Source organism: Mobula birostris, chromosome 29, assembly GCF_030028105.1.
Source record: "Mobula birostris isolate sMobBir1 chromosome 29, sMobBir1.hap1, whole genome shotgun sequence".
NCBI classification, from domain to species: Eukaryota; Metazoa; Chordata; class Chondrichthyes; order Myliobatiformes; family Myliobatidae; genus Mobula; species Mobula birostris.
In genome coordinates, this window is record NC_092398.1 from 18,100,849 (window position 1) to 18,124,869 (window position 24,021).

Genomic DNA, 24,021 nt, shown 5'->3' on the forward strand with positions numbered 1-24,021 from the left:
CTGCCAGATCTTCCTGTTTTTACCCTGACTGGCACGTTTAATGGGCAGTAATGCTAAATGTCCTGCGTTTCAGCGTTCCGTCTAGTTCTTTAAATGTTCTCCGTGGAACCCCTTTGTAGCAGGACATCTGGCTGCTCCCCCTCCCCCTCCATAACGCACTGGACGCGATTAGAGCTGTCCCCTACCCTGGCACTTCGCAAGCAACAGATTATACGTGTGTCCTGTTCACTTCAATGGAACTTTTTTCGGACCCCTGAGTATTAAGACACCACACCCCGTACCGATCCCAATTCTCTCACTTTATCCTCTGCAACCCATTCTCTATTTGACCCACCTGATCTCGGTGGGCTTCCACTGAGAGGGTATCCCAAAAATCGTGTCCAAAATATGTACTTATTATTCATGGGAACTACCCAATAGCTGCTTTGAGCTAACTGCTTATTCACCGCTCATTTCCTTCCCCTGACAGTCGCACAGTTTTCCGTTTCCTGCAAAATACTTGAACTAACTTCTCAGAACGTCCGATGGACGATCCTCCCACTCTCCGGTACACGCCGAAGGTCCGGGAGCAGCTGCTGCCGATCTGTAACATGCTCTTCCAGTAGCAGCAGCGGAATGCATTTCAGGCTCATGTAGTTGCAAGTAGGGCTCCTAAGTCTGCAACACCCGCCGTGAATAACACGCAAATGCCTTTTAAATTACAGTGGGTACCCCTGTCAACTTACCCAGAGCTAGGGCCTCGTTCGTGCCGAAGATTCCATTCAGAAAATACCTGACAAACCCACGCCCACTGCTGACATCCAACAAAAACCACTGTTCAAAGAATTGGGCCTTGACTTGAGCAAACGCTATCATGTGGCGTGATGGCCAGGAACGTGGTGTTGAACATATGTGGAAGAGACACTTCGTAAAGTACAGTTATTTCTGTGTGTCAGAATAATTTCTTCGCTGAATGTCATTCCAGAACACGATATCAGGCTGGTAGGCGGCAGCGATCGCTGTTCAGGGAGAGTGGAGGTGCGGTACAATGCACAATGGGGAACGGTATGCGACGATGGATGGGGCATTTCCGACGCCAAAGTTGTCTGCAATCATTTGGGCTGTCCCTCTGCCGCAGTAGCAATAACGGAGGCACGCTTCGGGCAAGGCAGCGGGAATATCTGGATGGATGATATCGCATGCAATGGAAATGAATCCGCCCTTTGGGAATGTTCATTCCCAGGATGGGCGATTAATAACTGCGGTCACGGAGAGGATGCGGGAGTGAATTGTACAGAAGGTAGGCATAGAACTCAGAATCTCTTTGTTCCTTTTTTCCCTCTATTGGGAATAACGAAGACGCTTATTTTAATAATTTGGCCAGCCACTTGCAGTTGCTATGGGTAAAACGATGTGAATTTATTTACTCATCCTTAAATGAGGGCACGCAAAAAAGAAAATTTCATCGACCCGTTGGAGAACAATATGCCTTCATACGACGACGTTCGCTGGCTGACGAAAGACGTTTGCGCAGTGAATATTGCAGGTGATTCTACTGCACTGCATGTCATGTCGATTATGATGGTACTGACTGGTCTATAGACTGCTGTTAGTGGAGGAGGAGCAGAGCTGAGATGTTCACTGACATCTGTCTGTGTAAGCGTGATAATGTGTGAGCACACTCTATCGTTATAATTGATAAGACGTTGAGCACAGTACTGAAGCCATTTTTGATACTGCATCCCTGATGCACTCATAGTCTCTCTGCTGGCAGCTTTTTTGTTCAATCCACTACCTTCCCCTTCCTCACAGTCTGACTTCACGCTGTTTTGGTTCGGATAACACTCCCCACCGCAACCTGAGCTGATTCGCTTCGGGTTCCACCGTCCAGAAAAAATTAATTTAACACACCCCTCCCACACCAATAGCTTTAGGAAAGACTGTGTGAGAACATTGGTACCCAGATGCATCCGCTGCACCGGTTCCCTTGTCTACAGGTCATATGTACCCCAGAAGAGATCCCAATGATCCAGGAACCTGAAGCAGCGCCCCCTTCTCCAATTTCTCAGCTACGCATTTATCTGCCAAATCATTCTGGTTTCATTCTCCCTGGCTCGTATAACGGGCTGTAATCCTAAATGCCCTGAGTCTCAGCCTTCTGTCTAGACCTTTAAATTCTCTCTGCGGAAGCTGTTTGTATCAAGACATCTGGTTGCTTCGCAACCCACCACAGTGCTGTGTACGCGATTAGAGTTGTCCCTTACCCTGACACCTCGGAGGCAACAGATTAGCCTTGTCTCGCGTTCACATCAACGGAAGGTTTTTCGATCCCCATGAGTATTATGACCCCTTCTCAACCGCTCCAAATTCTCCCTCTTTCTTTTCTGCAACACATTCTCTGTGCAACCCAGCTGGTACAGGTGGCATTTCACTGAGAGTGTATCCTAAAATAGTATCCAAAGCGATGTACTACTTATTCAGGGGAGCCACCCAAGAGCTGCTCTGAGCTAACTGCTTATTCACCGTTCAATTCCTACCCCTGACGGTCGCACAATTTTCAGGTTGCGGCAAAATACTTGAGAAGACTTCTCAGAACCTCCGATGGACGATCCTCTCATTCTCCAGTACATGCCGAAGGTCCTGGAGCTGCGGCTCACGATCTGTAACACGCTCTTCCAGAAGCGGCAGCTGGACGCAGCTCAGGTTCATTTAGTTGCACATGGGGCTCCCAAGATCCAACACCCGCCGTGAATAACACGCAAATGACTTTTTAATCACAATGGGAACCCTGCCAATTTCCCCAGAGCTAGTGCCTGGCTCGGGCCGAAGAATCCATTCTTCGAAGAATCCAAGGCTGGCCTATGGACAGCTGTTAGTGGAAGAGGAGCAGAGCTGAGATGTTTACTGACATCGCACTGTGTAAACGTGATAATCCGTGGGCACACTCTACTGTTATAATTGATAAGAGTTTGAGCACAGTACCAAAGCCTTTTTTGATTCTCCATTACTACTGCACGCATATTGTCTCAGCTGGCAGCTTTTTTGTTCAATCCACTACACCCCCTTCCTCACAGTCTGACTGCACGCTGTATTTGTTCGTAAAAACACCGAACCGCACCCTGAGCTAATTCACTTCGGTATCGACGGCCCAGAAAAAACTACTTTAACACCCTTCCCCCACCAATAGCTTTAGGAAACGACTGTGCGAGAACATTGGTCCCCAGATGCTTCTACTGCACCGGTGCCCTTTTGTACAGGTCATATGTTCCCCTGAAGAGATCCCAAAAATCCAGAAACCTGAAGCACCGCCTCCCCCACCTTCTCCAACGTCACATGTCGCTAAGGATTACTCAAGTATCCCAGCTAGAGCACCGACATTTTCTACATTTGCCATGTGTCATGTTCTGGGAATTTATCCAACCTAATTTGCCTCAGGACATCAAACACCTCCTCCTCTGTAATCTGTATAGTGGCCGTGAGATTGATGCAGTTTTGCCTCATTTCTAAATACTCTGAATCCATCTCTTAAGTAAACAAGGATGAAAAACACAATTTAAGATCTACACCGTCTCCTTTGATTCCATGTGTGGATTACAATTCTGAGCTTCCAGAGGAAAACGTTTTTCCTTTGCAATTCTTTTGCTATTAGCATATTTGTAAAATCGCTAAAGATTCTGCCTCGCTGTGCCTTCTCTTAGCTCTCCCTATTTTTCTGAAAGAGATTTTGAACACTGGATACAAAGTGTACCAAGGCACATACATCTGTCTACTATTTCAGGATGCATATTGTATACATTTCTGCGAGATTAAATTGAACCTATTGAACCTATAACATACTTATCTGTTTTTCCAACTGTCTGTGATGTCTGCAACCTTAATCCCCTAAATCCCTCGGACTATTGGGTGCTCTGCAATACGGTCTCATTAAAATCGTCATACATTTGCTATTACTCAGTGTCCATACTGAGTATGGGCTTCCTTGCCTATACTGCAAATCTGTCTGAGTACTTCTGCACTCGACAAATTCTCTCTCTCGAGATCTATTAATAACTTAACTTTCCCAAACTAATGCACGTTAAAATTTCCCATTGCTACAATAACAGATACGCAATTTCAAAATCTTCCGATCCAAGTCACATCGTTGTCGGTACTTGATGCCATTCTATAACAGCAGAGCCACGCCACGCCCTCTGACTATATTCCTATCTTTCAGATACAATGTATAAAGGACATTCAGCTACCAAATGTAACTGTCTTTCAGCAACGAATCAGCGATGCCCACAGCATCTTCCGCAAGAGTTTTTAAAAATGGCAATAAGATCATTCAACTTATTTCTTATAATCTTTGCAATGGGATATAAGTCTTTGAATATGTATTTGCAACCTTTTATTTATTCTGCATCCTAATGCAGTGATACTCACCCTGCTCGCTGCATTTTGTCCGATTATCTGCCTGCCCTCCCTAACAGCCTGACTGCACGGTATTTTGTTGTTTCAATACCCTTCGTATCGTATGTCTGTTCACTCCCCTCCCCTTACCATGCTAAATTAGTTTCAACCATCCCCAAAAGCTCAAAAACAAAACACCCGAGAGAATATATATCCCTCTAGGGGTACGGTGTAACACTTCCCTTTTGTACATGTCATCCTACTGTATTGGCATTTCCACCACCTGCAGATTTTCTCCTGTTCTTGAAATGAATGTGCTTGGCAATGGCTGTACCTTAGAATTTAACAGCTTGAATTGAGAAAATATATTTAACATTGGTGAGGCCAGCTTTGGAGTATTGTGTATAGTTTAGGTCACCTAACTATAGGAAGGATATCAGTAAGATTTAAAGATTGCAGAAAAGATTTACTAGGATGTTGCCGGGTCTTCAAGACTTGAGATATAGGGAAAGATTGAACAGGTTAGGACTTTCTTCCTTGGAGCGTAGAAGAATGAGGGGAGATTTGATAGAGGTTTACAAAATTATAAGACAGAGTAAATGTGAATAGGCTCTTTCCACATAGATTAGGAGAGATAAATACGACAGCACATGGCATTAGGGTGAAAAGGGAAAGGTTTGGGGGAATATTAAGGCGAACTTCTTCACACAGAGAATGGTGGGAGCGTGGAACGAGCTGCCATCTGACGTGGTAAATGCGGGCTCACTCTTATGTCTTAAGAATAAATTGGACAGGTACAAGGATGGGAGAGGTCTGGAGAGTTATGGACTGGATGCAGGTCACTGGGACTAGCGGAATAATGTTTCGGCACAGACTAGAGGGGCTGAATGGACTGTTTTCTGTGCTGTAGTGTTCTATGGTTCTATGTAATATATACCGAAAACATGGGGTGAAGAGTTGAGGTGTCCTTGAAATCGTGTCCGTAGGTTATGGAAACAGATCAGTGACGCTGCAAGTGAAATGGAGTGGTTATACCTTTTGGTTCAAGAAGCTCATCGCTGAGGGGTAATGGCTGTCCTAAACCTGGTGGTGTGAGTCTTGAGGCAGCAGAAAGAAAAGTGCATGAGCTTTGTGATGGACTTGACTGGCGATGGATGCTGCTTTTCTGCGACAGCACGCTGTGTTGTTGTGCTCAATAAAGGGTAGGACTTTATTTTTGTTGGACATGGCCGTATAAACTAGTTTTTAACGAATTTCCCTTTAAGGGCATTGGTGCTCTTTGCCAGAACGTAATGCATTCGGTCAATGTACGGTTCACCACACAACCAGAGCAATTTGCTGACGTTTTAGAATTTTTGCCAAGATTGCATCGGTTAGGTAGAAGATTGAGGCGGGATTTAGTACAAATATACAGACTTATGCGGGGTACTGATCGGGTAATTGCAAGCAAGCTGTTTTCAGAGCCTGGGTGGGACTACAAAGAGAGGTCCTGGGCTAAGAGAGAAAGGGAAAGAGCTTAAGGACAACTTAACGGGAAAGGTCTTCATTCAGCAGATCATGAGAATGTGGATCAACCTGCAAACTGAAGTTGTGCACGCGCACTCGATTTTCACGTTGATAAGAAGTTTGGATAGGTCCATGGATGATAGGGGTATAGAGGGTGATGGTCCAGGTGTTCTGCTCGTTAGCAACAGCCATTTTAAATGAAACGATAGGGACTAGGTAGCGGAAGGGCCTACTGTTGTGTGAACGATTTCTGTGACTCCATGATACAATACCCATCCTGATAAAACATTATTGAATAAGTACTTATGCACAGCTAACTTTATAGATATATTCATTCCACACGCACATAACACACTGAAATCAATAAGTGAAAAAACACGAGAAATATACTGAACTAAAAGAGGAAATTGAAGGACTATGTAACACGAGCAGCTTATTCGTTGTTCCTACAGAAACATGTACAACTGGTATCACCCCAACGTTACTATATAATACAGTAGGTAAAAGTAGATAATTAGACAGGCAGCAATAATAATGCAAATCTTCAGAAAGCCAGAAGTACAAATAACACTGGAATAGTGCGAAGATTCTAAGCAATTGACAAATTAGTATGCTTAGCTATGCTGGTACTTAATGTTTTACTAGCTTGTACAGAGATATTAGTTTAAAATAATAATAATAATAATAATAATAATAATTATTATTATTATTATAATCGCCAGATAGATAGTTGGACAGATGGCTGTTTTGAAAAGTGGGTAAAATAAATAATTAAGTTGTAAATAAAGGATGAAGTAAATATGTTAATCAATAAATAACTGATTGATAAAGAAATAAATACATATTTTGAGAAAATGAGTTGTAACTTCCACGAAAGTAGCTTGGGTTCAGATTCACAATCCCTGTGCAACGATTGGAGAATATACTGGAACATGACAGGATACCCCTGTGAATTTTTGTGAACCGTGCTTGACCTGCTGTTTCAGTCAATATATGAAGATCAATTTCCGTGCTAACTATAAGCAATGAAAGACTGCTAACAATGATCAGGTTAGGATCCTTGTAGGTGCGCCGACAACGTCTTCAGAATTTTGAGACCGAAGTACAACATCACAGTCCAGAAATCCGCATGTGATTTCAATGCTGATATAGCAGGACATTCGACCACTTTACGTCAACCAAAGTTTGGCGTCAATGATTACAGGAAGAAGGCAAAAGAATGTAATATGGAAGGAGAGTATATCAGCCACGATCGTTTGCACAGCAGATTCGATGGCCACACTGGTCTAAATATGCTCCTGTTTCTGATGGACGTTTGCTCTAAGATAAAGCTCATAAGTCTCTCGCTGCCGGAGTGATGTGAATTGAGCAGTCTGTGGTTTACTATGACCCAGATTCAGTTTTAAATCGGGAACAACGAATGACAATTATGGACGTGTTTACTGATAGCCCTTTTTGTCATTGTTGACATGACAGCATACAGAGGCAAATATCATCGACATGTCAGAGCACAATATTCCTTCATAAGACTACATTCGCTGGCTGACGAAAGATGAGTGTGCAGTAAATTTTGTAGGTGACGCTAATGCACCGCAAGTGTTGTGGGTTATGATACTATTGACTGGTATAAGGACTGTTGTTAGGGGGACAACTTATCACATTCTTGTTGAAGAAGAGCAGAACTGAAATATTCAATGACATCTGTCTCTGTAGGCGTATGTATGTGTGAGCACTCTATTCTTATACTTTATAAGACTTTGAGTACAGTATTGAAACCCTTTTTCATACTGCAAACCGAACGCACTGATACTCACTCTGCAGTCAGCCTTTTTGTTCGAACATCTGCCAGCCCTTCCTAACAGTCTGACTGCACGGTATCTTTGCTCTTCGCCCTATCCTGAGTCCATTCTCTCCCGTTTCCACACGCCTGCAAAGTTAGGTTAACCGTCCCCAACTGTTCTGAGAAGCCAGTGCGCGAGAATATTGGTCCTAATCGGCTTCAGCTGCAACGATTCACTTTTTTACAGGTCATACATCCCTAATAAGTTATCCCAATGATCCGATAACCTGAAGAACTGCCCACTCCCGCACCAAATTCTCAGCCACACATTTATCTGCCAAATCATTATGTTTCTACGCTCACTTGTGTGTGTCACCGGCAGTAATCCTGAATATCTCATCCTTCTGTCTAGCTCGTCCCTGAGGAACAAGTTTGTACCAAGATATCTGGATCCCCTTCCCTTCCCCTCCTATTCAAAAATGCTGTGAACCCGATCCGAGTCGGCCCTTGCCCGGGCACCTGGAAGGCAACAGACCATCCGTGTGTCCCGTTCAAGTCAAAAGAATTTTTTGTCGATTACTCAGATATGAGTCCTCCTTCTCATAAGCTCCCGACACTCCCTCTTTACCTTCTGCAAAAAGAACCCATACAAAGTGCATTCTACCTGGTCTCCATGGCGTTCCCCTCAGGCGTTATCACGAAAAAGAACATCCAAAACGATATACTTATTATTCTGTGTGTGGGGGGGGGGGCGTACTTGAGAGCTACTCTGAGCTAACTGCCTATTCACCGCCCATTTCCTTCTTGGGACAGTCACTCAGTTATCAAGCTCCTGCACGTTAGGGGAGGCTACCTCCCAGTACCTCACTCTCCCGTACAAGCCGAATGCCATGCGCTGCTGCTCCCGATCCGAAACACGGTCTTCCAGTAGCTGCAGCTGGATGCACCTTATGCACATACAGTTGCCCGTGGCGCTCCCAGGACTCCAACATACGGCGTGAATCCGACACAAAGGATTTTTAAACTACATTATGTACGCTTGACGCTAGTAGAAAAAAAGAAACGTAACAAAACGTAACCGGATAAGTTACTCAAAGCCATTGGCTCTTCTATGAGAATCCTTTGAGCCAAAGCCCGACAATCCCATTCTCTCTACTAGCCTCACCGCTCACTCAATGGTGGCTCCGCTTGTGCAGACATTCATATTCTGCGTTATGGCCAGGAAGGTGGATTTGAACATACCTGTAAGAGACACTCCGACACAGGTATCTTCGTAACCCAGAGTAATTTCTTCTTTGAATGTCATTCGAGAGTCAGAGATCAGGCTGGTAGGCGGCAGCTATCGTTGTTCAGGGAGAATGAAGGTGCGGTACAATGCACAATGGGGAACGGTATGCGACGATGGATGGGGCATTGCCGACGCCAAGGTTGTCTGCAATCAGCTGGACTGTCCCTCTGGCGCAGCAGCAATAACGGGGGCTCACTACGGGCAAGGCAGCAGGAATATCTGGATGGATGATGTTGCCTGCAATGGAAATGAATCCGTCCTTAGGGAATGTTCCTTCAGTAGATGGGGGAGTCATAACTGCGGTCACGGAGATAATGCGGGAGTGAATTGTACAGAAGGTAGGCATAGAACGAAAAACATTTTTGTTCTTTATTTCTCTCTATTTGGAATAACGAAGATTTTATCTTTTAATAATTTGGCCTGATACTTCCAGTCGCTGTGGGTACAGCGATGTGAATTTATGTACTGATAATTGACGTTGTTGAGGCAGGCACAACTTAATTAACATTTGTGATATGTCGCTTAAAGTGCGAGAGTGTTTCATTCGGCAAAGTTTTATATCTTAGTTCGTCGCGTATATAGGTACAGATTCCGATGCATATAGGGTAAGACGCATCAGATCAGAAATGTAAGGAATGACCGATAATAATTCTGTATGCAAAACAACAAATTTTAATTATTTTTTTTCGCAGCATTTTTTTAGTTTTCTGGGGTTCACGTAGGAAGTCCTTTCATACACTGCACATTAACTTTTAGGGTTTTCTCCACAAGTCCCGTTGCATCTCAGATTTTTGGATTGTACCCTGTTTGGAAAACAGTCTGTAGAATTATTTCCACTAACAAAGTGCAGGACGATGCATTTTCCAGCACTTTATTTCATTTGACGCTTCGTTGCCCATATTGGAAATCTGTCTAACTACTTCTGCACTCGACAAATTCTCTCTCTCTCTCGAGATCTATTAATAACTTAACTTTCCCAAACTAGATGCACGTTAAAGTTTCCCATTACTATGTAACCCTCAGGCTTGCCCAGCTTGTATTCGTCTAGGGGAAACAGCCGTTGACACCGCCAAACTCGGAAATCACGTTTGTGTGAATGCTGGGTAATGCACAGCCCAGTTACAAACCCACAACGCAAAATATCGGACAGAACATCATGTGCAATTAAAAGATTGAATTTTATGAATCTTAATCTGAATATAGGGTTAGTAATGCAAATAAAAAAAGGCCCAATTCAAGGAAAAGTCAAAATTTCACGTTGGAGCTCACCGAGTAGTCATTCTTCTACCATCGGTCTCCTCCGAGCGTCGCCGACCTTCGAACCCTCAAATCCCAGTCCAGTCGGTCTGGTGGTCTACTAGCTCTCTCCACACGCGTCTTCCTCTCTTCATCTCTCCTCGATAAAACACCGCAAAAAACATGCTTTCAGATTCACAAGACAGAGCAATATTCTCCTATTGGCTAACGTGCATACCACAATCCTGTTATCTCCAGCCATAACGCAAACATTGCTGCTACAGAGAAACCGTTACCTCAGCAGTGAACGTTACAGAGAAGCCATTACATTAGCCCTAGCGGTGAAACATTACAGAGAAGCCATTACATTAGCAGCGAATCCTTACAGTGCGTTACAATTTGAATAACAAATATGTAATTACAACATCTTCTGATCCTATGTATCATCTTTGTTAGTATTTGATGCCATTCTGTAACAGCAGAGCCACGCCACGCCTTCTGCCTATATTCCTAGCTTTCCGATACCATGTACAAAGGACATTCGGCTACCAAATATAGCAGTCGTTCAGCAATGTATAAGTGATTTCCACAACATCTTCCACTACAACTTGTAAAAATGGCAATAGGATAATCCAGCTTATTATTATATTCTTTGCAAAATGATATAAGGCTTTGAATATGCAACCTTTTATTTATTCTGCATTCTAATGCAGTGATACTCTAGCGCTTGCTGCATTTTGTCCGATTATCTGCCTGCCCTCCCTAACAGTCTGACTACACGTTACTTTTGCTGTTTTAATACCCTTTGTATCCTGAGTCCCTTCACTCCCCTCCCCTTACCATGCTAAATTAGTTTCAACCATCCCCAACAGCTCTAACAAACCCACCCGAATATATATATATCCCTCTCAGGCTGAGGTTCAACCCTTCCCTCTTGTACAGGACATCCCTCCTGTATTGGCATTTCCAGCATCTGCAGATTTTCTCCTGTTTGTGAAATGAATGTGCTTGGCAATGGCTGTACCTTAGGATTTACCAGCTTGAATTGAGAAAATATAAAAAATACTACAATAATCGTAAATAAGTAATAAATAACAAAAACATCGGGTGAGGAGTTGAGGAGTCCTTGAAATTGTGTCCGTAGGTTCTGAGAACAGATCACTGACAGGGCAAGTGAAGTGGATTGGCTATACCCTTTTGTTCAAGAGGTATTGCGCTGTGAACTGTGCTGATCCTGCCGTTTCAGGCAATGATAGCAAGAAAAAATTCCATTCCAATTATCAGCAGTCTAAAACAGCTGACAATTGTCAGGTTAGAGTCCTTGTACGGACGCCGACAATATCTTCACAATTTTGAAATCACAGTTCAAAATTCAATCATGAGATATCATGGCTTACAACGGCTTTACGTAAACCAAAGTTTGGCATCATAGTTTACGGGAAGAAGGCAAGAGAATGTAGTTCCAAGGAAGAATGTATCATCCACGACAGATTGCACAACTTATTCAATGGCTATACTGGCCTAATTATGCTATGGGTTCTTATGGACGTTTCCTCTAAGATAAAGACCCCAAGTATCTCGCTTTTGGAGTGATGAGAATTGAACATTCTACGGTTTCTAATGACCCAGATTCAATTTCATATCCGGAACAACAAATCACAAGTTTGGACGTGTTTTCTGCTAGTCCATTTTGTTGTTCTTGACATGACAGCATAGAGGCAAATTTCACCGCTCCAAATGTGGTGTCCACGCTTGAGTAAAATTCCTATGATTTGTTATGAGGAAGAACGTGCATGTGAACATACCTGGAAGCGACGCTGCAAAAATTAAACGCATCTCCGTGTCCAAGAGTAATTTCAGAGATTAAGGGAGCTAGGGATTTACTCTTTGGAGAGAAGGAGGATGAGAGGAGACATGATAGAGGTGTACAAGGTAATAACAGGAATAGATAGAGTGGATAGCCAGCGCCTCCTTCCAGGGCACCACTGCTCAATACAGGAGGACATGGCTTTAAAGTAAAGGGTGGGAAGTTCAAGGGGGATATTAGAAGAAAGTTTTTTACTCAGAGAGTGGTTGGTGCGTGGAATGCACTGCCTGAGTCAGTGGTGGAGGCAGATACACTAGTGAAGTTTAAGAGACTAGTAGACAGGTATATGGAGGAATCTAAGGTGGGGGCTTATATGGGAGGCAGGGTTTGAGGGTCCGCACAACATTGTTACCGAAGGGCCTGTACTGTGCTGTACTATTCTATGTTCTATGCTCTTATTTGAATGTCATTTCAGAGCCGGATATAAGACTAGCAGGCGGCAGCGATCGTTGTTCAGGGAGAGTTGAGGTGCGGTACAATGCACTATTGTCTCGCGTTCACATCAACGGAACGTTTTTCGATCCCCATGTTATTACGACCCCTTCTGATCCGCTCGAAATTCTCCCTCTTTCTTTTCTGAAACCCATTCTCTGTGCAATCCACCTGGTACCGCTAGCATTCCACTGAGAGTGTACCCCAAAATAGTATCCAAAACGATGTACTACTTATTCAGGGGAACCACCTAAGAGCTGCTTGAGCTAACTGCTTATTCACCGTTCAATTCCTACCCCTGGCAGTCGCACAGTTTTCAGGTCCGGCAAAATACTTGAGAAGACTTCTCAAAATCTCCGATGGACGATCCCTTCACTCTCCGGCACATGCCGAAGGGCCTGGAGCTGCTGCTCACGATCTGTAACACGCTCTTCCAGAAGCGGCAGCTGGACGCAACTCAGGTTCATTTCTCAGCTCCCAAGATCCAACACCCGCCGTGAAAACACACAAATGCCTTTTAAATTACAATGGGTGCCCGGTTAAGTTACCCAGAGCTAGTGCCTCGTTCGGGCCGAAGATTCCATTCAGAAAACGCCTGACAAACCCACTCCCACTGCTAACATATACCGACAATCACTGGTCAAAGAATGATATCTTGGTTTGTGCAAACGTTAACATGTGACATTATGGCCAGGACCGTGGAATTGAAAATATCCGGAAGCGAAACTGCGTAAAATACAGTTATTTCTGTGTGCCAGAATAATTTCTTCGGTGAATGTCATTTGCAGAACCCGATATTAGGCTGGTAGGCGGCAGCGATCGCTGTTCAGGGAGAGTGGAGGTGCGGTATAGTGCACGGTGGGGAACAGTATGCGACGATGGATGGGGCACTGAAGACGCCAAGGTTGTCTGCAATCAGCTGGGCTGTCCCTCAGGCGCAGCAGCAATAACGGGGGCACGCTTCGGGCAAGGCAGCGGGAATATCTGGATGGATGATGTTGCATGCAATGGAAATGAATCCGCCCTACGGGATTGTTCCTTCCGAGGATGGGGGATTAATAACTGCGGTCACGGAGAGGATGCGGGAGTGAATTGTACAGAAGGTAGGCATAGAATTAAGAATCTCTTTGTTCCTTTTTTCCCTCTATTGGGAATAACGAAGACGCGTATTTCAATAATTTGGCCAGCGACATGCAGTTTCTGGGGGTAAAACGATGTGAATTTATTTACTCATCCTTACAAGGCACCATACAGATAGAAATGTCATCGACATGTTTCACAACAATATGCCTCCATACGTCTACCTTCATTGGCTGACGAAAGACGTTTGTGCAGTGAATAATGCAGGTGATTCTACTGCCGTGCATGTTATGTAGCTTCTGATGGTATTGACTGGCCTATGGACTGCTGTTAGTGGAGGAGGAGCAGAGCTGTGATGTTCACTGACATCGGTCTGTGTAAGCGTGATAATATGTGAGCACACTCTATTGTTATAACTGAGAAGACGTTGAGTACAGTACTGAAGCCTTTTTTGATTGTACATTCCTAATGCACTCATAGTCTCTCTTTTGGCAGCTTTTCTGTTCAATCAACTACCCACCCTTCCTAGCAGTCTGACTGCACGCTGTATTTAATCGTAACAACACCCAAACGCAACCTGAGATGATTTGCTTAGGTTTCCACCGCCCAGAAAAAAATAATTTAACACCCCCTCCCACACCTATAGCTTTAGGAAACGACTGAGGGAGAATATTGTTCCCCAGCTGCCTCCACACAGCCCTTCCATTTTCTACAGGTCATATGTTCCCGATAACAGATCCCAATGATCCAGGAACCTGAAGCACCGACCCCTTCTCCAATTTCTCAGCTATGCATTTATCTGCCAAATCATTCTGGTTTCACCCTCCCTGGCGCGTATAACGGGCAGTAATCCTGAATACCTGCGTCTCAGCCTTCTGTCTAGATCTTTAAATTCTCTCTGCGGAAGCTGTGTGTATCAAGACATCTGGTTGTTTCGCCACCCTTGCACAGTGCTATCTACGCCATTAGAGTTGTCCTTTACCCCGGCACCTCGCAGGCTACAGATTAGCCATGTCTGCTGTTCAGATCAACGGAACTTTTTTTCCGATACCCGTGAGTATTATGACCCTGTCTCAACCGCTCCAAATTCTCCCTCTTTCTTTTCTGCAACCCATTCTCTGTGCGACCCACCTGGTACAGGTGGCATTCCACTGAGAGTGTATCCCAAAATAGTATCCAAAACGATGTACTATTTATTCAGGGGAACCACCCAAAGCTGCACTGAGCTAACTGCTTATTCACCGTTCAATTCCTCCCCCTGACAGCCGCACAGTTTTCAGGTTCCGGTAAAATACTTGAGAAGACTTCTCAGAACCTCCAATAGGCGATCCCCTCACTCTCCGGGTCATGCCGGAGCTGTTGCTCCCGATCTCTAACACGTTCATCCAGTAGCTGCAGCTGGATGCAACTCAGGCTCATTTCGGTGCACATCGGGCTCCCAAGACTCCAACACCCGCCATGAATAACACGCAAATGCCTTTTAAAACACAGTGGGAACCCCTGTCAAGTTACCCAGAGCTAGTGGCTCGTTCGTGCCGAAGATTTCGTTCAGAAAACGCCTGAAAACCAACTCCCAATGCTGGCATATGCCAACAGTCACTTTTCAAAGAATGATGCCTGGGTTTGAGCAAACGTTAACATGTGGTGTGATGGCCAGGAACGTGGAATTGGACATATCCGAAAGCGACACTAAGTAATTTACTGTTATTTCGGTGTGTTAGAATAATTTCTTCGGTGAATGTCATTGCAGAGCCCGATATCAGGCTGGTAGGTGGCAGCAGTCGCTGTTCAGGGAGAGTGGAGGTGCGGTACAATGCACAATGGGGAACGGTATGCGACGATGGATGGGGCATTGCCGACGCCAAGGTTGTCTGCAATCAGCTGGGTTGTCCCTCTGGCGCAGCAGCAATAACGGGGGCTCGCTTCGGGCAAGGCAGCGGGAATATCTGGATGGATGACGTTGCATGCAATGGAAATGAAACGGCCCTACGGGATTGTTCCTTCCGAGGATGGGGGATTAATAACTGTGGTCACGGAGAGGATGCGGGAGTGAATTGTACAGAAGGTAGGCATAGAACTAAGAATCTCTTTATTCCTTTTTTCCCTATATTGGGAATAACGAAGACGCTTATTTTAATAATTTGGCCAGCCGCTTGCAGTTGCTGTGGTTAAAACGTCGTGAATTTATTTACTCATCCTTAAATTACGACATGCAAATAGAAATTTCATCGACCTGTTTGAGAACAATATGCCTTCATACGACGACGTTCGCTGGCTGACGAAAGATGTTTGTGCAGTGAATATTGCAGGTGATTCTACTGCACTACATGTTATGTCGATTATGATGCTACTGCCTGGCCTATAGACTGTTGTTAGTGGAGGAGGAACAGAGCTGAGATGTTCACTGACATCTGTCTGTGTAAGCGTGATAATGTGTGAGCACACTCTATTGTTATAATTGATAAGACGTTGAGCACAGTACTGAAGCCGTTTTGATTCTGCATCCCTCATGCACTCATAGTCTCTATGCTGGCAGCTTTTTTGTTCAATCCTATACGTTCCCCTTCCTCACAGTCTGACTTCACGCTGTATTGGTTCGTATAACACCCCCCACCGCAACCTGAGCTGATTCGCTTCTGTTTCCACCCTCCAGAAAAATTAATTTCGCACACCCCTCCCACACCAATAGCTTTAGGAAACGACTGTGCGAGAATATTGATACCCAGATGCATCCGCTGCATTCGTTCCCTTTTCTACAGGTCATATGTTCCCCAGAAGAGATCCCAATGATCCAGGAACCTGAAGCAGCGCCCCCTTCTCCAATTTCTCAGCTACGCATTTATCTGCCAAATCATTCTGGTTTCACTCTCCCTGGCTCGTATAACGGCCTGTAATCTTAAATGCCCTGCGTCTCAGCCTTCTGTCTAGACCTTTAAATTCTCTCTGCGGAAGCTGTTTGTATCAAGATATCTGGTTGCTTCGCAACCCTCCACAGTGCTATGTACGCCATTAGAGTTGTCCCTTACCCTGGCACCTCGGAGGCAACAGATTACCCTTGTCTCGCGTTCACATCAACGGAAGGTTTTTCGATCCCCATAAGTATTATGACCCCTTCTCAACCGCTCCAAATTCTCCCTCTTTCTTTTCTGCAACCCATTCTCTATGCGACCCAGCTCATCTTGGTGTCCTTCCACTGAGAGGGTATCCCAAAAATAGTGTCCAAAATATGTACTTATTATTCATGGGAACTACCCAAGAGTTGCTCTGAGCTAACTGCTTATTCACCGTTCATTTCCTTCCCCTGACAGTCGCACAGTTTCCCGGTTCCTGCAAAATACTTGAACAAACTTCTCAGAACGTCCGATGGACGATCCTCCCACTCTCCGGTACAAGCCGAAGGTCCGGTAGCAGCTGCTCCCGATCTGTAACATGCTCTTCCAAAAGCAGCAGCAGAATGCAATTCAGGCTCATGTAGTTGCAAGTAGGGCTCCCAAGTCTCCAACACCCGCCGTGAATAACGCGCAAATGCCTTTTAAATTACAATGGGTACCCAGAGCTAGGACCTCGTTCGTGCCGAAGATTGCATTCAGAAAATACCTGACAAACCCACGCCCACTGCTGACATCCACCAAAAACCACTGTTCAAAGAATGGGGCCTTGAATTGAGCAAACGTTATCATGTGGCGTGATGGCCAGGAACGTGGCGTTGAATATATGAGGAAGCGACACTTCGTAAAATACAGTTACTTCTGTGTGTCAGAATAATTTCTTCGCTGAATGTCATTCCAGAACCCGATATCAGGCTGGTAGGCGGCAGCGATCGCTGTTCAGGGAGAGTGGAGGTGCGGCACAATGCACAATGGGGAACGGTATGCGACGACGGATGGGGCATTGCCGACGCCAAGGTTGTATGCAATCAGCTGGGCTGTCCCTCTGGCGCAGCAGCAATAACGGGGGCTCGCTTCGGGCAAGGCAGCGGGAATATCTGGATGGATGATGTTGCATGCAATGGAAATGAAACCGCCCTACGGAATTGTTCCTTCCGAGGATGGGGGATTAATAACTGTGGTCACGGAGAGGATGCGGGAGTGAATTGTACAGAAGGTAGGCATAGAACTAAGAATCTCTTTATTCCTTTTTTCCCTATATTGGGAATAACGAAGACGCTTATTTTAATAATTTGGCCAGCCGCTTGCAGTTGCTGTGGTTAAAACGTTGTGAATTTATTTACTCATCCTTAAATTACGACATGCAAATAGAAATTTCATCGACCTGTTTGAGAACAATATGCCTTCATACGACGACGTTCGCTGGCTGACGAAAGATGTTTGTGCAGTGAATATTGCAGGTGATTCTACTGCACTACATGTTATGTCGATTATGATGCTACTGCCTGGCCTATAGACTGTTGTTAGTGGAGGAGGAACAGAGCTGAGATGTTCACTGACATCTGTCTGTGTAAGCGTGATAATGTGTGAGCACACTCTATTGTTATAATTGATAAGACGTTGAGCACAGTACTGAAGCCGTTTTGATTCTGCATCCCTCATGCACTCATAGTCTCTATGCTGGCAGCTTTTTTGTTCAATCCTATACGTTCCCCTTCCTCACAGTCTGACTTCACGCTGTATTGGTTCGTATAACACCCCCCACCGCAACCTGAGCTGATTCGCTTCTGTTTCCACCCTCCAGAAAAATTAATTTCGCACACCCCTCCCACACCAATAGCTTTAGGAAACGACTGTGCGAGAATATTGATACCCAGATGCATCCGCTGCATTCGTTCCCTTTTCTACAGGTCATATGTTCCCCAGAAGAGATCCCAATGATCCAGGAACCTGAAGCAGCGCCCCCTTCTCCAATTTCTCAGCTACGCATTTATCTGCCAAATCATTCTGGTTTCACTCTCCCTGGCTCGTATAACGGCCTGTAATCTTAAATGCCCTGCGTCTCAGCCTTCTGTCTAGACCTTTAAATTCTCTCTGCGGAAGCTGTTTGTATCAAGATATCTGGTTGCTTCGCAACCCTCCACAGTGCTATGTACGCCATTAGAGTTGTCCCTTACCCTGGCACCTCGGAGGCAACAGATTACCCTTGTCTCGCGTTCACATCAACGGAAGGTTTTTCGATCCCCATAAGTATTATGACCCCTTCTCAACCGCTCCAAATTCTCCCTCTTTCTTTTCTGCAACCCATTCTCTATGCGACCCAGCTCATCTTGGTGTCCTTCCACTGAGAGGGTATCCCAAAAATAGTGTCCAAAATATGTACTTATTATTCATGGGAACTACCCAAGAGTTGCTCTGAGCTAACTGCTTATTCACCGTTCATTTCCTTCCCCTGACAGTCGCACAGTTTCCCGGTTCCTGCAAAATACTTGAACAAACTTCTCAGAACGTCCGATGGACGATCCTCCCACTCTCCGGTACAAGCCGAAGGTCCGGTAGCAGCTGCTCCCGATCTGTAACATGCTCTTCCAAAAGCAGCAGCAGAATGCAATTCAGGCTCATGTAGTTGCAAGTAGGGCTCCCAAGTCTCCAACACCCGCCGTGAATAACGCGCAAATGCCTTTTAAATTACAATGGGTACCCAGAGCTAGGACCTCGTTCGTGCCGAAGATTGCATTCAGAAAATACCTGACAAACCCACGCCCACTGCTGACATCCACCAAAAACCACTGTTCAAAGAATGGGGCCTTGACTTGAGCAAAAGTTATCATGTGGCGTGATGGCCAGGAACGTGGCGTTGAATATATGAGGAAGCGACACTTCGTAAAATACAGTTACTTCTGTGTGTCAGAATAATTTCTTCGCTGAATGTCATTCCAGAACCCGATATCAGGCTGGTAGGCGGCAGCGATCGCTGTTCAGGGAGAGTGGAGGTGCGGCACAATGCACAATGGGGAACGGTATGCGACGACGGATGGGGCATTGCCGACGCCAAGGTTGTATGCAATCAGCTGGGCTGTCCCTCTGGCGCAGCAGCAATAACGGGGGCTCGCTTCGGGCAAGGCAGCGGGAATATCTGGATGGATGATGTTGCATGCAATGGAAATGAAACCGCCCTACGGAATTGTTCCTTCCGAGGATGGGGGATTAATAACTGTGGTCACGGAGAGGATGCGGGAGTGAATTGTACAGAAGGTAGGCATAGAACTAAGAATCACTTTATTCCTTTTTTCCCTATATTGGGAATAACGAAGACGCTTATTTTAATAATTTGGCCAGCCGCTTGCAGTTGCTGTGGTTAAAACGTTGTGAATTTATTTACTCATCCTTAAATTACGACATGCAAATAGAAATTTCATCGACCTGTTTGAGAACAATATGCCTTCATACGACGACGTTCGCTGGCTGACGAAAGATGTTTGTGCAGTGAATATTGCAGGTGATTCTACTGCACTACATGTTATGTCGATTATGATGCTACTGCCTGGCCTATAGACTGTTGTTAGTGGAGGAGGAACAGAGCTGAGATGTTCACTGACATCTGTCTGTGTAAGCGTGATAATGTGTGAGCACACTCTATTGTTATAATTGATAAGACGTTGAGCACAGTACTGAAGCCGTTTTGATTCTGCATCCCTCATGCACTCATAGTCTCTATGCTGGCAGCTTTTTTGTTCAATCCTATACGTTCCCCTTCCTCACAGTCTGACTTCACGCTGTATTGGTTCGTATAACACCCCCCACCGCAACCTGAGCTGATTCGCTTCTGTTTCCACCCTCCAGAAAAATTAATTTCGCACACCCCTCCCACACCAATAGCTTTAGGAAACGACTGTGCGAGAATATTGATACCCAGATGCATCCGCTGCATTCGTTCCCTTTTCTACAGGTCATATGTTCCCCAGAAGAGATCCCAATGATCCAGGAACCTGAAGCAGCGCCCCCTTCTCCAATTTCTCAGCTACGCATTTATCTGCCAAATCATTCTGGTTTCACTCTCCCTGGCTCGTATAACGGCCTGTAATCTTAAATGCCCTGCGTCTCAGCCTTCTGTCTAGACCTTTAAATTCTCTCTGCGGAAGCTGTTTGTATCAAGATATCTGGTTGCTTCGCAACCCTCCACAGTGCTATGTACGCCATTAGAGTTGTCCCTTACCCTGGCACCTCGGAGGCAACAGATTACCCTTGTCTCGCGTTCACATCAACGGAAGGTTTTTCGATCCCCATAAGTATTATGACCCCTTCTCAACCGCTCCAAATTCTCCCTCTTTCTTTTCTGCAACCCATTCTCTATGCGACCCAGCTCATCTTGGTGTCCTTCCACTGAGAGGGTATCCCAAAAATAGTGTCCAAAATATGTACTTATTATTCATGGGAACTACCCAAGAGTTGCTCTGAGCTAACTGCTTATTCACCGTTCATTTCCTTCCCCTGACAGTCGCACAGTTTCCCGGTTCCTGCAAAATACTTGAACAAACTTCTCAGAACGTCCGATGGACGATCCTCCCACTCTCCGGTACAAGCCGAAGGTCCGGTAGCAGCTGCTCCCGATCTGTAACATGCTCTTCCAAAAGCAGCAGCAGAATGCAATTCAGGCTCATGTAGTTGCAAGTAGGGCTCCCAAGTCTCCAACACCCGCCGTGAATAACGCGCAAATGCCTTTTAAATTACAATGGGTACCCAGAGCTAGGACCTCGTTCGTGCCGAAGATTGCATTCAGAAAATACCTGACAAACCCACGCCCACTGCTGACATCCACCAAAAACCACTGTTCAAAGAATGGGGCCTTGACTTGAGCAAAAGTTATCATGTGGCGTGATGGCCAGGAACGTGGCGTTGAATATATGAGGAAGCGACACTTCGTAAAATACAGTTACTTCTGTGTGTCAGAATAATTTCTTCGCTGAATGTCATTCCAGAACCCGATATCAGGCTGGTAGGCGGCAGCGATCGCTGTTCAGGGAGAGTGGAGGTGCGGCACAATGCACAATGGGGAACGGTATGCGACGACGGATGGGGCATTGCCGACGCCAAGGTTGTATGCAATCAGCTGGGCTGTCCCTCTGGCGCAGCAGCAATAACGGGGGCTCGCTTCGGGCAAGGCAGCGGGAATATCTGGATGGATGATGTTGCATGCAATGGAAATGAAACCGCCCTACGGAATTGTTCCTTCCGAGGATGGGGGATTAATAACTGTGGTCACGGAGAGGATGCGGGAGTGAATTGTACAGAAGGTAGGCATAGAACTAAGAATCTCTTTATTCCTTTTTTCCCTATATTGGGAATAACGAAGACGCTTATTTTAATAATTTGGCCAGCCGCTTGCAGTTGCTGTGGTTAAAACGTTGTGAATTTATTTACTCATCCTTAAATTACGACATGCAAATAGAAATTTCATCGACCTGTTTGAGAACAATATGCCTTCATACGACGACGTTCGCTGGCTGACGAAAGATGTTTGTGCAGTGAATATTGCAGGTGATTCTACTGCACTACATGTTATGTCGATTATGATGCTACTGCCTGGCCTATAGACTGTTGTTAGTGGAGGAGGAACAGAGCTGAGATGTTCACTGACATCTGTCTGTGTAAGCGTGATAATGTGTGAGCACACTCTATTGTTATAATTGATAAGACGTTGAGCACAGTACTGAAGCCGTTTTGATTCTGCATCCCTCATGCACTCATAGTCTCTATGCTGGCAGCTTTTTTGTTCAATCCTATACGTTCCCCTTCCTCACAGTCTGACTTCACGCTGTATTGGTTCGTATAACACCCCCCACCGCAACCTGAGCTGATTCGCTTCTGTTTCCACCCTCCAGAAAAATTAATTTCGCACACCCCTCCCACACCAATAGCTTTAGGAAACGACTGTGCGAGAATATTGATACCCAGATGCATCCGCTGCATTCGTTCCCTTTTCTACAGGTCATATGTTCCCCAGAAGAGATCCCAATGATCCAGGAACCTGAAGCAGCGCCCCCTTCTCCAATTTCTCAGCTACGCATTTATCTGCCAAATCATTCTGGTTTCACTCTCCCTGGCTCGTATAACGGCCTGTAATCTTAAATGCCCTGCGTCTCAGCCTTCTGTCTAGACCTTTAAATTCTCTCTGCGGAAGCTGTTTGTATCAAGATATCTGGTTGCTTCGCAACCCTCCACAGTGCTATGTACGCCATTAGAGTTGTCCCTTACCCTGGCACCTCGGAGGCAACAGATTACCCTTGTCTCGCGTTCACATCAACGGAAGGTTTTTCGATCCCCATAAGTATTATGACCCCTTCTCAACCGCTCCAAATTCTCCCTCTTTCTTTTCTGCAACCCATTCTCTATGCGACCCAGCTCATCTTGGTGTCCTTCCACTGAGAGGGTATCCCAAAAATAGTGTCCAAAATATGTACTTATTATTCATGGGAACTACCCAAGAGTTGCTCTGAGCTAACTGCTTATTCACCGTTCATTTCCTTCCCCTGACAGTCGCACAGTTTCCCGGTTCCTGCAAAATACTTGAACAAACTTCTCAGAACGTCCGATGGACGATCCTCCCACTCTCCGGTACAAGCCGAAGGTCCGGTAGCAGCTGCTCCCGATCTGTAACATGCTCTTCCAAAAGCAGCAGCAGAATGCAATTCAGGCTCATGTAGTTGCAAGTAGGGCTCCCAAGTCTCCAACACCCGCCGTGAATAACGCGCAAATGCCTTTTAAATTACAATGGGTACCCAGAGCTAGGACCTCGTTCGTGCCGAAGATTGCATTCAGAAAATACCTGACAAACCCACGCCCACTGCTGACATCCACCAAAAACCACTGTTCAAAGAATGGGGCCTTGAATTGAGCAAACGTTATCATGTGGCGTGATGGCCAGGAACGTGGCGTTGAATATATGAGGAAGCGACACTTCGTAAAATACAGTTACTTCTGTGTGTCAGAATAATTTCTTCGCTGAATGTCATTCCAGAACCCGATATCAGGCTGGTAGGCGGCAGCGATCGCTGTTCAGGGAGAGTGGAGGTGCGGCACAATGCACAATGGGGAACGGTATGCGACGACGGATGGGGCATTGCCGACGCCAAGGTTGTATGCAATCAGCTGGGCTGTCCCTCTGGCGCAGCAGCAATAACGGGGGCTCGCTTCGGGCAAGGCAGCGGGAATATCTGGATGGATGATGTTGCATGCAATGGAAATGAAACCGCCCTACGGAATTGTTCCTTCCGAGGATGGGGGATTAATAACTGTGGTCACGGAGAGGATGCGGGAGTGAATTGTACAGAAGGTAGGCATAGAACTAAGAATCTCTTTATTCCTTTTTTCCCTATATTGGGAATAACGAAGACGCTTATTTTAATAATTTGGCCAGCCGCTTGCAGTTGCTGTGGTTAAAACGTTGTGAATTTATTTACTCATCCTTAAATTACGACATGCAAATAGAAATTTCATCGACCTGTTTGAGAACAATATGCCTTCATACGACGACGTTCGCTGGCTGACGAAAGATGTTTGTGCAGTGAATATTGCA

At 45.4% G+C, this 24,021-nt stretch overlaps 1 protein-coding gene across 4 annotated transcripts in view; it reads left to right on the plus strand.

Annotated features, from left to right (window-relative positions):
- LOC140190027 (scavenger receptor cysteine-rich domain-containing protein DMBT1-like) overlaps positions 1-24,021 on the plus strand; it is a 61,893-nt gene that overhangs the window by 29,467 nt on the left and 8,405 nt on the right. For all 4 annotated transcript variants that reach the window (XR_011883526.1, XM_072246430.1, XM_072246429.1 and 1 more), the window contains 7 exons: positions 965-1,279; positions 13,266-13,580; positions 15,308-15,622; positions 17,347-17,661; positions 19,386-19,700; positions 21,425-21,739; positions 23,464-23,778. Coding sequence is in view for 3 of the 4 variants with exons in the window: in XM_072246430.1 (XP_072102531.1) it covers positions 965-1,279; positions 13,266-13,580; positions 15,308-15,622; positions 17,347-17,661; positions 19,386-19,700; positions 21,425-21,739; positions 23,464-23,778 (2,205 nt within the window). In the remaining variant the exon portion in view is untranslated. The remainder of the gene's footprint in view (positions 1-964; positions 1,280-13,265; positions 13,581-15,307; positions 15,623-17,346; positions 17,662-19,385; positions 19,701-21,424; positions 21,740-23,463; positions 23,779-24,021) is intronic.